The sequence below is a fragment of the Colias croceus genome, chromosome 18 (assembly GCF_905220415.1).
Source record: "Colias croceus chromosome 18, ilColCroc2.1".
Taxonomy (NCBI): Eukaryota; Metazoa; Arthropoda; class Insecta; order Lepidoptera; family Pieridae; genus Colias; species Colias croceus.
The window spans coordinates 6,394,322-6,410,282 of record NC_059554.1 but is presented as its reverse complement, the minus strand read 5'-3'; the positions used below and the strand labels follow the sequence as shown (position 1 = coordinate 6,410,282).

Genomic DNA, 15,961 nt, shown 5'->3' with positions numbered 1-15,961 from the left:
TTAGTAAACAAATGAGATTCCATATACATGAATCGGTATTTGGTACAAAATTTAGCTGTTAGTGAACTAACGTAGTCATGAATGTGCCCTCAAAAGTCGGAGGGCCCCATAACCGAAACAAAATATAGTTACACCGAACTACGTCGCTGTCTCGTCACACATTGATGTTTCCTTCATTATTCGTTCGTCTCGCACATCTGCGAACCTGCAAATTAAAGTAAAATTAATTACATTTACGTGTCTAATGTAAGTAGAATGTAAGTATGTACAGCGTATACTCGTGTGCGTGGAACGATATGTGTGATTATAAAGTGTATGAGTGTGAATGCGTGCGTGCGTGTATGACGCATCTGTGGCAAAGGCTGAAGGCATGTACCATACATACGTGAATATGTTATGCGTATGTAGAGGTACACCTCTATGCGTGCGCGCGTCGTATACTAGTTTAAATGTGTGTGCGGCGTGTACCTCTATAAGTGCATTTGCGTGTAATAACACGCGCGCGTGTGTGCATGTGTACTACACGCTCACGTATGTGTATATGTATATGACACAGGCGCGTATATGTGTGCGGTATACATACCTTGACTCAGTCGAGGTTGTCCTGGAAGATGAGCCGCACATACCCGGGCGTGCCCTGCAGCGGCGCCGCGCAGAACGGGCAGATCGCGTGGAAGCCGTTCGTGCCGTGCGGTATGTCCACGCTCGCCCAGTATCTGGCGACACGTTAATTGTGTGTTAATTAAATAATATAGATAAAGAAAGCTGTATTTATTACCGTTAATTGGTTCGATTTGATGTTTTTAAATTGAAGATATAGATTTTAATTAAATAAATACTAAAGTGGCTCTTCTCGATTTGGTAGCAGCACATTTGACGATACACATTCTCTTATCACTTAGTATAGACAAAGTCACTGTCTGTTCGTCCCTATGTATGTTTAAATTTTTAAAATTAAGTTATGGATTTTGATGAAGTTTATTTTTAATAGATAGTGATTCAATACATTTAATTAACACACGTAAATACAATTGATTATATTTAAGGCAAAGGGGGCGGAGTTGCGGACGGAAACCTAGCTAATAAAATAATATAGTCATATGAGATACATCTATTCCCGTTCGTTTACAATGTCTTTACATTAAGATTACAGATTTAAAGTTAATAACAGAAAAAATACAAAATTAGTCGTTCTTTAGTTTTGCGTTGACCAATATATTTAACGATACAAATTCACAATTTCACACAATTGACATATCGCACCTTCGGTAGAACAAGGGCATAATTGTCATAAATTGCCAAAATGACTTAAATATGCAGAAATGCTTTAAAAAGGCCCTTTCAACTGGAGGGACAAAGACATTCGTTTAATTCCTACAAAAAACAGCCAGATTGAAATAGTGGCGTTGTCATTTTGGCGCTATTTTGTTTCTCTCTTGGCGAGACAAAGTCTCATTGGTTAGTTGTGCCATCGGCGGGGACTGAGCTAGCTGTCACTTGGAGCGCTAACGTCGTTTATGTAAATATGCCCTATATTGTTTTTGATTTCTGGAACGACAAGGCCATATCTGTCACACTTATGCCTAGTTTACGATTTAAAAATTGGGAGGACAAAGTCGTTCAGACAATTGTGCCCTTGTCTGTCCAAGATTTGTTATACTCCATGGTCTTAAAAGTAACATTTTATTCCGATAATTGCTGTAGAGAGCAAAAAAACAAGTTAGTTTTTTAGAAATTTAAACGATAGGACTGCCAATCAAAATACAACAAACATACCTTCACACCCACAAATCTATCCTCAAAAACTTTCGAGTTTACATAATAAATAATAATATTAGTAAGATATTTATTCGTAAATAATTATTTTTCTTTTTCAAATTTGTTTTTGGAATGTATTATTTTGCTGTGAACACATTGCCTATAAAATCGATCATACATAAATTAGGAGACCCAGCATAAAGCCGATGCCGTCCATTCTGGAATGTAAAACGTGCAATAAAAGCTGGCCCAATATCAATATGCACTCCGGCAGAATACATAAGCCTTATAAAAAATGCCACGAAAAAGGAGGAATTATTTAATGTCAAGGAATTGAATTATGATTCTTTCTTGTTCTGTTATCTTAATATAATATTATTCCAATTTTTAAAGCGATTCCAAAGAATTTTGCTAGGAAACATAATAGTTTCAGATTGTTGAAGATCTGTTGTGGCTGATTAGTAAGTTTTGATCTCTATTTTTGTGATAAAGTACTGCGGCTTTCTAAAGTGTTTAAGAAAATAAAACATTTATACAAAAAAACACGTTATTATCATTCCAAAATTATTAACTTAAAGCTTTAGATATGGCCATATTTACAAATTAATTTTCTTGTTGGTGGAACAAGGGCACAAATGTACACCTACTTAAGAAAAAAATATTATTAAAAAAAAACTAGCAGTTTTTAATATTTGTAAACGATACACCTAAAAGAATATAGTATATAGTTTATGTCATACAAAGCAGAACAACCATAAAAAAATTATTATCATAGCTAGACCACATTAAGTACTACAAATATCTTAAAATGGCTCTCCTGTAAAATTGCAAAAACTGTAATTGTGCCCTTGTTCTACCGAAGGTGCGATATAATAGGCCATCCACACGTCTGCCGAACAACGTGACAAACAACGAACACATAGGGACGGCGCTATACAGGGAAGCGAGAAGGAAATAAGTACATCTCTTTTCTTCGTATAGTGCTGTCCCTATGTGTTCTTTGTTTGTCACATTGTTCAGCAGACGTGTGGATGGCCTATTACACACTCACTTGACAGTCCGCTCGGACGCCATGTGTCCGCACGGGTTGAACGCGTAGGTGGGCGGGCCGGCGTCCACGTAGAACGCGGGCTCGATGCCCATGCACACGCGCACCACGGGCCCGGCCGTCATGCACATGGGGCAGCGGCGCACGCCCGTCTCGCTGCCCTCCGCGCCCCACGAGTGCTCGCCTGCAAATTTATTATATCGACATGTTAAAAAAAATACAAAAGTTCGGCCAAATGCAGATCTGACTTTCTTATCAAAATTTCATATACATCGGTCAATTTCGAGACAGATTCGCGACACTTTTGTAATATCATTGAAATGTTAAAAAAAATTCGTATTAAGAATCACTAAGTGTGGATGTGACGATTCAAAATTTCGTATTAATATACATCAAATGCAGATCTGACTTTCTTATTAAAATTTCGTATTATACATCGATCAATAATAATAATTGCTAGACAGATTCGCGACACTAATGTAACTTGGGTACGCACATTGAATGTTCTGCAAAAAAATGAGATATTAAAAAAAAAACATAAAAATTTTAAATCAGTCGAGTGCGAGCCTGACTCGCTACACTAAAATTTCTTACATCAAACGTTCTGCAAAAAAAAAATTCACCCATCCGATATATGACCGCGCCAACCGTTGCTTAACTTTATTTTTTCATTATTTATTGTTAAAGCGGTGTAAAAAATAATCTGTGAAAATTTCAACTGTTTACTTATCACGGTACCGTTTAACCTTAGGGTACGGAACACCAACCAAAATTTTTCCATTTTTTTTTTTCTTTTTCCTTATTTACCTTGCACATGCCCGCAGTTGAGGTACACGTACGGCTGGTTGAGGTCCTGGTGCGCGGTGGACAGCTTGCGCGGTATCACCAGCGTGTTCAGCCCCACGGGGCACTGCGGCCGCCCGGCGTTCAGCTCGTCCACCAATGCTTCTAAGTCGCGTTTCGTCTGCAATGTGTAATAGGGATTATAATATCGCACCCTTAAAACATAAATGGCACTAAACGAAAATGTTAATTTTACAGTACGGCCGTTTTAAGATTTTTTAAAAATTGAATGGGTGATATGGAACTAAAAAAATATAAATATAGACTTGTGATCGGATTAAAATAACAGTTTAACTAACGCTGTTTCAGTATCCAGTGGCAAACAATAAAATTATTGATTATTTATTAATGGAGAAGCATTTAAAAAAAATGTTTAGTATTGTGTCGGTTATATTTTTCTAGTTATTCAAAACTTTTTGCTTAATGACCTCTAAAATGTTATTTTCCCTACATTGTAATAATAACAAAAAGAGAAATAAAACAGTAGAATTACTAAAATAATAAAGAATTGTATTTATTTGGCACATGCTCATAGTTTTCGGTCAAAATTACCACACATATTCATAATTAACAAGTCTGTTGGAATCTAGATAAAAGTATTGTCATAAATAACATTTACATTAACATCTTGTTCTTACTACTTACTAATCAGTACAGTTATTAGAGGTATTTCAATTAATCTGCTAAGGTCAAATTCTTTCGAAGTAGGAACTGTTAAAGTTACGTAAAAATCAGCGTATCAAAGGTTTAATTATCATGGGTCAGTAAAAATCTTGCAGTAACTTCGTTAACCTTCTTCGGTTTTCTATTAGAGTTAATCTTTTTATATTTATATCTGGGCTTTATCTCAGTTAAGTTAAAAATAAGTTTTCGTGACTCTTCAGAAATTCTATCTGCGATTTTCAGACGACATGTACTTCCACAAGGTTGCTTAATCATTTTAGCTGGAAAAACGTTTTGAGTTTGAAACATATTTTTGCCTGTATTTATTAGTATCTTCACAATATTTGTAGTATGTAACGATCTTATTATTTTTCGTTTTCTTGTAATTGCATCAACTGGCTGAGTTGGAGCTTCTTTTGCAGTATTGTTCATCGTTCATGTGTCATTTGTATTAAAATGTATGATTTCGACGTTATCAGCAGGGTTGGAAGAGGCGACAAGATAACCATCATTCGGAGCAAGACCACTTTTAAGATTCGAATCAGCAGGAAGATGATCACTTCTTTGATGATTATTAGAAACTTCAACAATCTGAGTGAAGGAAATGTCATCAATTTTTGCATTTGGTCATTCCTTTTACTTTACATTTTGGGTTCTCTGTTTCGTCATCCGGATTAGAAGGGTCGAAATTATTACGTGTGTCTATAGTACCTACTTTGAGTAATTTGTTGGGTTAGGTTATGGCCTTTGTATAGACAAAGCTGAAGCTGAACTGGATGATGTGCTTGAGGACGAAGATGAGGACGAGCTGGACGACGAAGACGATGACGACGAGTTTGAGTTTGATCTCCTGCATTTTTTCTTTGATGGAAAGTTTGTTCTGTCATCGTCTGAGGCGAGAAAAAAGTTACCATCGTCAGTGTTAGTTTGGTTGTGATAAGAGCTTAAAGGATGAACTTCTCATGATGTTCAAATCGGACGCACTCATTGTTGAAAGCGGTTCAACAATATCGGAATTTCTTTTAGAAGCAGGCTTAGTAATTTGAGATCCATCATCGTCATCATTTTCTTTTTTTCTTTGATTGTTCTGAGTTGATAATTCTATTATACTTCTACATCTACTTCTTTTCGGATCCATGATAGTATAATACAAAAAGCCTTAAACAAAATGCCTTTTTTTATTATTAAATTCGTATAAAAACAAAATCCTAATTAAAGTTAACATAATATAACTGACACTAATGTAATTGCGCACAGCGAAAATTTAAAAGCATATTTATTGATTAAATGGCTCTTTAAAGAAAATGCCCGTTATTGAATTTCGTATAAAAACAAAATCCACACTAAACTTATTAAATAACTGGCATTATATTCAAACTGCCACTTATGCATTTACTCACTGTAAATATTCGAAAGCAAATTAATTAAATAAGTGGCACTTTACACAAAGTGCCAGTTTTTGACTCACCTCGACAAGGATTTCCACCGGAGACTTGACGCGAAATGGCATAGTGCCGGTTTATCAATTACCGACCGGACAAATTGTGACAAATTCATAAGTGACACTAGCGACATCTAGCAAAAATTTGACGCATTAGAGCTACCGGGATCTTTGCGTTAGGCGCGTTTCGTTTTATGCCTTTTGACTGCATACTTAACTCAAAAATGAATTTTTTTGTATAGTGCCACTTATGTTTTAAGTGTGCGATATATTATATTATACATATATGATTATTTCATTAGGACAGATCACAGGGATTATAATATACATGATTATTTGGTTTATTCAAAACATTACAAATAGGAGCAGTTTGGACTTGAAAGTAAATAGTTCTTCTCAGTCTGGCAAAGAATGGAACATTTCGCTAAAAAGAAAATCATCCCGTGGAACATGTATGATATGGATATGATTTTTTTTACAAAATGACAAGACTTTACTTGCACTAATACATTTTTTTCAATTTTTACTGATGTAGCAGCAATACTATCAAGTTTTTAACTTGAATAAAGTTCTAATGAAATTTGTACCTCATCACAAGGTAAACTAAGGAAGGAAGATTGATGTTATAAGAGATGACTAAACAATAACGCTATATTGAAATTGAATAAATAGTTAAAAGCAATTACCGGTGAATTTTTGAGTCCCTCAGCGCTTCTCCATAGTAGTGTAGCTCCACACAAATCTATCATTGTCCCGTCTCTCAGTACATTTGTCTCCGCCTGACATGGTAAGCCCTGAAATAAATAAAATAAATAAATAACAGTGTAAATGCTACGAAAAATAATACTTTTTTAGCTTTTGATGGTCTATTAATTTGTTGATGAAGCTATAAGAACATTAACCTGAAATAAACGACTAAAGTCGAAATCAAAGTGTCTTAAACAAAACTCTGCTTTCGCGTTTATTAGGCAGAGTTTTTAAATAAGCTATAGAATAGACGTTCCAAATTACTGCCATGAAATAAGGTGTTAATTTCAATGCATGTTTGGCCATTTTTTTGACGAACTTTTAATAGTCGCTTCGACAATGCAACCGGCATTATCACCACACCGTTCGTGGTCAGACTGTCTATCTCGTGGTTTTCTGACCATTTCTTCGCCTTCGTACATGTCCCCTGCAAGTAAAGCCACTAGTTCCTTACCTTCTGTTGAGCGGATCGGCTCTCCCGTAACGAGAACACAGCCCCACCCACTGAGGTCTCGCGCCACGGGCCGCACGTCGCGCTGCCGCCGCAGAAGTCTCCACGCGGGTGCATTATGAGCACACCGTTCGTGGTCAGACCGTCTATCTCGTGGTTCTCTGACCATTTCGTCGCTTTCTCCTGTAATATGTTAATTTAAATTAATTGAGGTAGTAGAACCTTCTCAATTTACTGTTTAGAATTAGTGACAACATTGATTTCCAAAACTTTAACACTGATACAGGATAGTGCAATTTATTAATATAAAAATCACTTTATGTGTCCTTTATATGGATAACAGAAGTTACACATACAAAGATCCAATCGTAAAATTAAAAAAAAAATACCTAAAATATATTGGAGTAAGAGTTCAATAAAACCATAAATAGGACTAAGAATCTCAGTCAAGGACAAATAGAACTATAATTAGTAAACACTAATAATTTATCTTTTTAATAAGATTCGATGACCCACTATCCTATAATTAAAATGCTCTTTCATTAACCTTCCCATAACTCAAATGCAACTGCCGCATTCTAAAACGTAAATCCATTATCAACATGTTAATTACCATTCAACCTACAATGTAACTAAGCGCTGTGGATTTGGATTATGAAAAAAATCTATTGTCTCATTGTATATTATATCAAAGGTCTTTGTCAAGGGAGGGTCGCCGCATTGTCTCTCACATAATAACTAATCTGGTATTTTCCTTGCAATTAAAATAAATGGCCACTAACGTAATAGGATATCACATTGTGCTATTGCAGATCTCGTATCGATATACACGTCTATAATAACACGTAATTTTTCTAATAAATTTCAAACGATTAAATCTTAAATTGGATTCAAGGCTAGATATTTGAGTAATATGGCGAGGTAATAAGTAACCATTGTTCAGCTTTGGAAATTAAAGAGAAAATTGTATTGAATTGTTATTTTTTATTTGTATCACAATCAACTAAAGTCTAAACACATAAAATACAAAATGAAACTAAGCGGGGTTTTTCTGTAATGACTGGGTAATGCCTGGCACATCTCGTTATTGAGATTATATTTTGCAGGAAATTCCATACATTTATTATTTAGATAAAAATGCTCCTATAATAATATGTTTTGACAAAATCGTCAGACCCGTTGCCGAGTTTATCCTCACAATATTTCTTTAATTCCACGAAGCGACTGGACAGATTAAAACGGGACCCTAATTGGCATGTTTGATGTTATAAGGGATAAGAATAGCCTATATTACTTGTAACACGAACGTCAGTTGGATAATATTTATAAAAAATAGCTCTGTGTTAGCATTATTCTTTTAATCTTAGCAAAAAATACTGGGCAGCGTAATAGGCAGCAACATAATGGACACCAAAAATAATGTTAAAATATACTTTTATACATTTTTAACAAAGTTCGTCGACCGAAAGTTTGTTTTCCCCATTGTAAAATCGATTCCATCCAATCATAAACAAACAAAAACCTCCAGGGAGCCAACCCTGACCGCGTAATTGCGGTTTGCAATGATACGGCAAACAGACCGCGATATCCTGCCTCGGAGGGACTTCGTTTGCTTAGAAACGGGATACGTCCCCGCCATTTTGGTCCTTACTGCTATTGAGATAACGACGCAACGAAAGTGGTGTTTCAATATTTTTTTACGACAGTGAGAGTAAGTATTAAGACCGGTCACGTAATAGTAAGCATTAGCAATCGTAGCCGCTGCGACCGGGACATGTTAGCGACATTTAAAGAGTGGACTCAGTTTTACAATTAACATCGTTAGAAGTAACAGCAACAGTTTTGAAGAGTTATTGTGATGCCATAATTTTTAATGGTATCAAATTGAACACTTACATTGAATCGTTACAGATTTTTAAAATAAATAAAAAGTGAGAGAAACTATACAAACTCAAGAAGTAGAAGGCAGGGTGCCTTTCCCTACCCAGGGAAACATATCTTAATCTGGTATTTCAAAATTCGTGCATTTATTCTCCTAATGATATAATTATATAAGCAATACTGGTACAGAATAATTTTAAAACTATTTACATTAAATTCCTACCGACTGCAATTCCTGGTAAGCAACCTGTTTTATGAAATCTTTTTTCCCTATTTGAGTCAATACAAATTTATTAATGGAAAAGTAACCTTAACTGGTTATTACAAATGTCGTTCCACTCCCCCAACTTTCCTGCTATATACTCATGAAAAAGTGCTACTTACACCAAGAAATATATTCCTCGAGGAGTCAAAGCCGGCAGCGTAAATGCGGCAGTTATTCACGTCGTTGCGGTCCGCAATGATGCGGCAGGCGAACCGCGATATGGTGCTCTGCAGGACCTTTGTATCACCCGTCTTGTCGCCCGCCACTGTGTCCATCACCACAAAGTCTATGGGGGACTCGGAGGATCGCCCGATCTGGAAGGACAATATGTTTATTTATACTACTTGGTTTATACATAGAGACAAATGTACTAAAAGGTCGGATAATAAATCGTAGTATAGTCGACTCTATACTATAGAGCTATGTCTTACTGAGCAGACTTTAGTTAGATCATAAATCACATCTAAGACTAGTTTAAGGCTATTTCAAATACCATCTCAATAAGTACATAAGCATACTTGTTTATGTATACTTCAAGTAGCATTACCAACTTTTAATTATGCAAATCAATGTCCACAAAAAGGCCAGACAAGTGCTAGCATTCCCACGTTTACCATAAAAGGTGACAACAAAACACTCAACGTACGAGCTAAGAACAATTTAAAAGATTCTTAGGCAATTGGCTCACATGAGCGGCGAGTGTGAAGGTTGCGTTACATCACTAAGTTCCGCTGAACAAATGCGCCGCTCTACTAGTTTCCTGGGGAGGTAACATTGAGGCTTCACACCTCACAACGGTAACGATGTAATTGATATGATCGACGACGTCATATCCGACAATTAATGTCGTCTCAAGTTCGACAGCAGAGGCCAATATTAGAAGGGCACAAAGGAATAATGAAAAACTTTTGATAATAGTCCACTTTTTAAGGATTTATCCAAAAATAATTAAGGAGAATTAACAACGATAAAAATATAAAATTGTAATCTACTAATACATTCCTTTTTTAATTACTTCAGCAAAATTAGCCCAAAGAGCCTATATTTTGTCCAGTATTCCATAAAGCGAAGGACGTCAATTTTATCAACATTACAAAGCCATTTAAAAAGTTTTAATTCCATACAAGAATAATGTATAACGTTTACATTCAGCACGCTCATTGCCGAAGCAGCGCTTCTGTTAAAACGGAATAATTACGCAAATTTATATTTCTTTACCGGAAGCTTGTGTTGTTGTCACGGCGCATAACTTTTTAAGCTCACGTCTTGAAGAAGATCTTTTTTTGTGGTTTTAATTAAATCTAGGTTGGATCTGAATGAAGCATTGAAGCTCGACTAACCTCGACTGTGCCTTCAAGACATGGTCGAAGCTGAACGCGTCGGTAATAGAGGCCGGTCTTATCTATTCCGGTTTATTTAAATCATGAATATTACATCAAAAATTTGAAAGAAGGTAACATTAATTGTTTGCACCGTAAGCTATTTCGTTACTACCTACATATATTGTGATTAAAGAGCGAGAGAACTGAAACATAGAAACAAACATAGTTTAAAAATATGTAAAATTGATCACTGGAATACACTTAATAACATATCCCAATAGTTATTTATCATTGACCGAAATAATAACGAACCAATATTTATTGTTATAATATGCGTTCCTTTGTATCCACTAACCTTCAATCATAACAAAAAACAATTCATAGTTTATGCTAGTACTCTGAAAATAGAATAGATGTGATTATCATCGTAAACATTTCTTGTTTTAAATTCTTCATTCATTGCCAGATCGTGCGCCAACATTTCGCTGTACCTACATTACACAGAATTGCATATGTTCGCAATTTCAATACCAAATCAACATCTTTTAAAACGTTACATTAAACTCGTTAAATCAATAAGTAGGTACGTATCATGTACCTACTCAGTGAATCATGGGCGTAGCTAGCCATGGGCTCAAGGTGGGGCAACAATAAAAAATAATATGTAACTAGCACCTGTTTGTACCAAGTATGTACCCAAAGTTATATCCAGGTCTTCAAATGCCGGCGGCTGTACCGCCGGCATTTCCGAAGGCAATTGCGAAGGCATTCGCGAAGGCATTTGCGAAGGCATTTGTGAAGGCATTCGCGAAGGCACTCGCGAAGGCATTCGCGAAGGCATTCGCGAAGGCACTCGCGAAGGCATTCGCGAAGGCATTCGCGAAGGCATTCGCGAAGGCATTCGCGAAGGCATTCGCGAAGGCATTCGCGAAGGCATTTGTGATGGCATTCGCGAAGGCATTTGCGAAGGCATTCGCGAAGGCAATCGCGAAGGCATTTGCGATGGCATTCGCGAAGGCATTTGCGAAGGCATTCGCGAAGGCATTGGCGAAGGCATTCGCGAAGGCATTTGCGAAGGCATTCGCGAAGGCATTTGCGAAGGCATTTGCGACGGCGAATAAGTCTAAAGTAAAAAGTATCAGTGAGTTGTAGAACGTGTAAAACAACAAAAGTGAAATTGGATAAGTTAGTGGGGTAACTAATTGGGGTACTATACTCATTTTTCTTACAGTTCATGTAACATAGAAACCTCAGCTATTTTCTTCTTTCGTGTGTAATTCGTTATTCGAATTATTCTTATTCAAAACACCTTATTGTTCACCTACCACACCACGAAATAGGTCCAAAAATCTTCAGCCGTTTGGTCGCTGGGCGTATGACACTTGTTAGGTGTTAGTCAGTCAAAAGAGTTAGTAGGTACTTACTTCAATTTTTAGATTTGGTTAGGTATCTACCTACCTTCCAGGTTAAAGCTAGAGTGGGGCAAGTGCCCCACCCTGCCCCACCGTGGCTACGCCCATGCAGTGAATACTGCATAGTATTAATTCACACAGTAGTATAACTCATGCTAATAATTATATTGACACTTGAAATACATTTGAAGATGTTGACAACCTTTTATGAAACGGTAGTCAAGTGTGTACAAAGTAGTAGTACAAAGTACGTTTTTAAGTTATTGATAGATCTGTGTAAACGCAGTTAATCACTGGCCGTCAATAGCGAGGTTTTTAACTCCTACTATTCAAATGCAGATTTATTGCCCGCCGCGTGCGGTTGAGTAACGGTTCACGTAGCTCCCAGTGTGATTGTAAATAACATTGTCGTACAGCTTTATAAGTTTATGTTGATGATTATTATTATTTATTATGATATATTATGTGATAAACGTTGAGGGTAAACAAAAGCAATTCTTTAAAATTAAAACAGATTCGAATGTCTTAACTTTTGTTTAGTGTTTGTTATATTCGATGTGGGTATCCTTTGGTATTTCATGCATTTTTTTTATCGAACATATGATTTCAATAGAACGCGACGCGTACAGATTAAGGTAAAAGCTTTATTGAATAGAGAATATATATAATTTGTTATAATATCAATTATTAAGAACAACCTAGACTAACTTACCGACCTAGTTATACCCTTGCAATTGTCAAATTGCTCTTTGAGACCAATAAAGTCCCTTCGAGCTATCCCATAAACATAAATCATCTAGAAATACACTGAACTAAATGAAAACATCACTCATAGTTAATCTCGCTAATCTCCAAAGCTCGTCGATTGCCGTGGGGTGCAAACCCACGTTGAATGGCTCAGTCCTGCATAATGCACTTGTGAAATTTTGTGCTATCGATCGTGTGACCTTTGGATGAATATGCCAGGGTGTTTAAATGCCTCACGCTTGAAACGTGCCGTGGTTACGTAGGCCTTTTGTAATGTTTTGTTTTTTTTTCTATTACCTATTTACCTTTTTTATCCCAGTATTATTATAAGTTTAAAAAAATCCCCACGTTTTCTTTGGAATAGATCGATATATTCTGCCATCAATTCTAATTGTTAAGAAACATGCAGTAGCGAAAGTTCCTTTTATGTATTGTATGACATTTCCAAATCTTAGGCAATTCCATTTTATACATACCATGCGGTAAAATCATAAAGCTTTCATTGCGTAATCGTGTAGACTAAAATAAACTGAAGGGCTTACCCCCGAAGTACATTTAATATCGCTATAAATGACATAAGCCATAACGAGATACAAGGGCGAGTAAAAGGAGCAAAAAATCGCAGTACAAATCGATTTTAGGTATCCATATTTAATGTGGAATCGTAAATTGCGAATAGATTCGCATATCGAGACAATGCGTGACTTCACTGAGTTCACTAGCAGACAGCAGGTTAGTAATGGCACATCTACACAAGTCCATCGGGTTACTAAGCACTTCAGCAAGTAGCTATATCTCTTAACTAGCTTCCGCCCACGACTTTATTTATTTATTATTATAGAATTTCCAACAAAGGACACAGTTCACGTTTATTACATCTACTGTACCTTTAATTACAGGAAATTACAGCGTTCAATGTTCATTACAATTCAACTACAATTTGTCATTTTATTAAAAAATATTAGGTATATAACAATAATAATTAAAGAGCCATTATATAAATCAAACTTAGACTAGACTTTGTACGTGCATCCCCGTTTTTCCCCGTTCCCGCAAGAATTTCGGGAAATCCTTTCTTAGGGGATGCCTACGTCCTGACATCTACCTGCATGCCAAATTTCAGCCCGATACGTCCAGTGGTTTGGGCTGTGCGTTGATAGATCACTATATCAGTCACCTTTGAGTTTTATTTATATAGATGGATTCAATTAAACGTCTATTCGTGGGCCATGTGGGCAAATAGCCTCGAGCACCTATTGATGATTCAGCAAATTCTGTGAGAACTGAGAAGTCTTTGAATAAATTTAACCTGATCTAGTCAAAAAAGTGGGAACGTGATAGATTTGGATGTAATCACTTACGAGTTAATAAATCATACATAATATTATGTAAAATGTATATCACATTCACATTTAGTACATCATTAATTTTACTTTTTTTCTATGCGAAATATTTTATATATTATACAAAGTAAAAAACATAATTAATAACTTTTTAACCAGGAATAAAGAAAAACTGTACCGTATTTAGGCTAAGCAAGCGTGAAGGGCGCGCTGATAAGCAAATCAAAGGCATGACCACACAAAAAGCCTCGCCAATAAAAACTGGTTCCGCGAAAGAGTATTTTTTTAAACATTTTGTAACCGTCAACGATTACTTATGAAATCGTTATTATTCGGAGCTAAATACGCATTTACAGATCGTTTTGCCAATTGAGAATCTATAAATGATATACCAGTATTATAATATCAAACTTGTTTTCGTGTGGCCCCCAAAATTGGATCACGAAGCGTGACCATTGTGACGACGCAAGATTGGCGCGTTCAACATGCAAAGCCTACATGATTATATTTAAAATCATCGAAGCCAGAAGGCAAAATTATATCGCAATTCTGTGCATCACTTGAATTCGCTGAAATCCAAATTAATCATATCCCAACGGCTTTCGGCGGTGCAGAATTCACTAATGTAATAAGGAAAAAATTGTCTAAATTGTCCATCATGCATTTCAAGTTATAGGCATTTTTTACATGTAATATATCAATAGCGAATCATTAAAAACGGATGTTCAAATATAAACAGAGAAATTTATCACTAAAACCATAATGTACACGACGAAATTGTAGGTGAAAGACACAGAAAGAGAAGAAGGGAACATGAGTCTTACACAAGAATCATATACACATAGAAATAGCAATACTATAAAATAAAACTAATTCAAACATTAGAACTAAAAGACGTAATTAAAGTAGCCAAAGCAAAGCTAATGCACAAATGTAACGCATGATAACCAAAACAATCAGCTGTGCTACATGCATGAAGATAAGGATATTAAATCGTGTTTTAAATCGGATTCTTTATAAATATTATATTATTCATGGCATGTTATGTAACATGCCACGAGCGTGTCTTGTATTCGAGGTTTTTATGAAAATAAAATCATTTTTAGAAGCCATCATGGTAGTCATAAACTCATAACTATCCCAATATTGAACTCGATAAGTTAACTTTGATCACACTTTTTTTTCCTTTTTTATTTTAATCATATGCTCGACATAAGGCAATAAAGGCTCGTTTTAAGAATTCAATTCGATTTATTGATTAAATATCTTCATTCAACCGTTAATGTAAGTAGTTAGTGACATTCAAAGTACACAAAATGTATTTATAATTACATCACTAGTTATCTTAGCTAATCGGATCTAGTAAAATACGTATTCCTCTTAATGACAATTTTCAACGCAAATTATCTTAACGACAGGTCAAATTACAATAAATCTTATGAAATAAACGTAAATACGATTGTAATTGGAGAAAATAAATTTTCCATAGACTTACGAGACCGTTAAGTTTTCTTTACAAATTAACGGTCCATTGATTTTTTTGCAAATGTGCCGTTATGATAAATTGATGTTTTCATAACTCGCAGAAATAATACCGCATTACGTTAATATTGTACTAAATGAAGCTTAAACACATTCATTATTTCATATTTTAGGCAACATATATTCAGAAGCTTATATTGTCGTTTTATGTGAACAGAATGTAATAGTGGGACGAATAAAATAATTTTAAAATAAACAACAAAATAAAAAAAAATGTTTCCGAAGACCAGTTAACATATTCTATAGTGTTACGTTGTCACTCTCGCCTATCAATAGAAAGCTTTTAACATAGATTGAATGGATAGAATTACAAGAATGGCGCCAGACATGTTTCTTTGACAAGTTCGGAGCCGACTAAAGGTGCAATATGAAAAAACCTCAACAGATGTTACATGCTCTTGTGTATCTTCAGTAAATTCTGAGAAACCAATGAGACACGCATTATTTATTAGCTTTTTCGATACCTTTCCCAAATGGCATTTTTCTTGCCAAACGAAC

At 35.6% G+C, this 15,961-nt stretch overlaps 1 protein-coding gene across 2 annotated transcripts in view; it reads right to left on the bottom strand.

Annotated features, from left to right (window-relative positions):
• The window catches only part of LOC123699737 (protein pellino), a 45,881-nt gene continuing 29,920 nt past the window's right edge, over positions 1-15,961 (bottom strand). For both annotated transcript variants that reach the window (XM_045646751.1, XM_045646752.1), the window contains exons 4-10: positions 9,217-9,411; positions 6,955-7,134; positions 6,440-6,547; positions 3,614-3,770; positions 2,810-2,990; positions 584-716; positions 1-205 (exon numbers count right to left, since the gene is read on the bottom strand). In XM_045646751.1, coding sequence (XP_045502707.1) covers positions 590-716; positions 2,810-2,990; positions 3,614-3,770; positions 6,440-6,547; positions 6,955-7,134; positions 9,217-9,411 — 948 coding nt within the window. In that variant the 3' untranslated portion in view covers positions 1-205; positions 584-589. The remainder of the gene's footprint in view (positions 206-583; positions 717-2,809; positions 2,991-3,613; positions 3,771-6,439; positions 6,548-6,954; positions 7,135-9,216; positions 9,412-15,961) is intronic.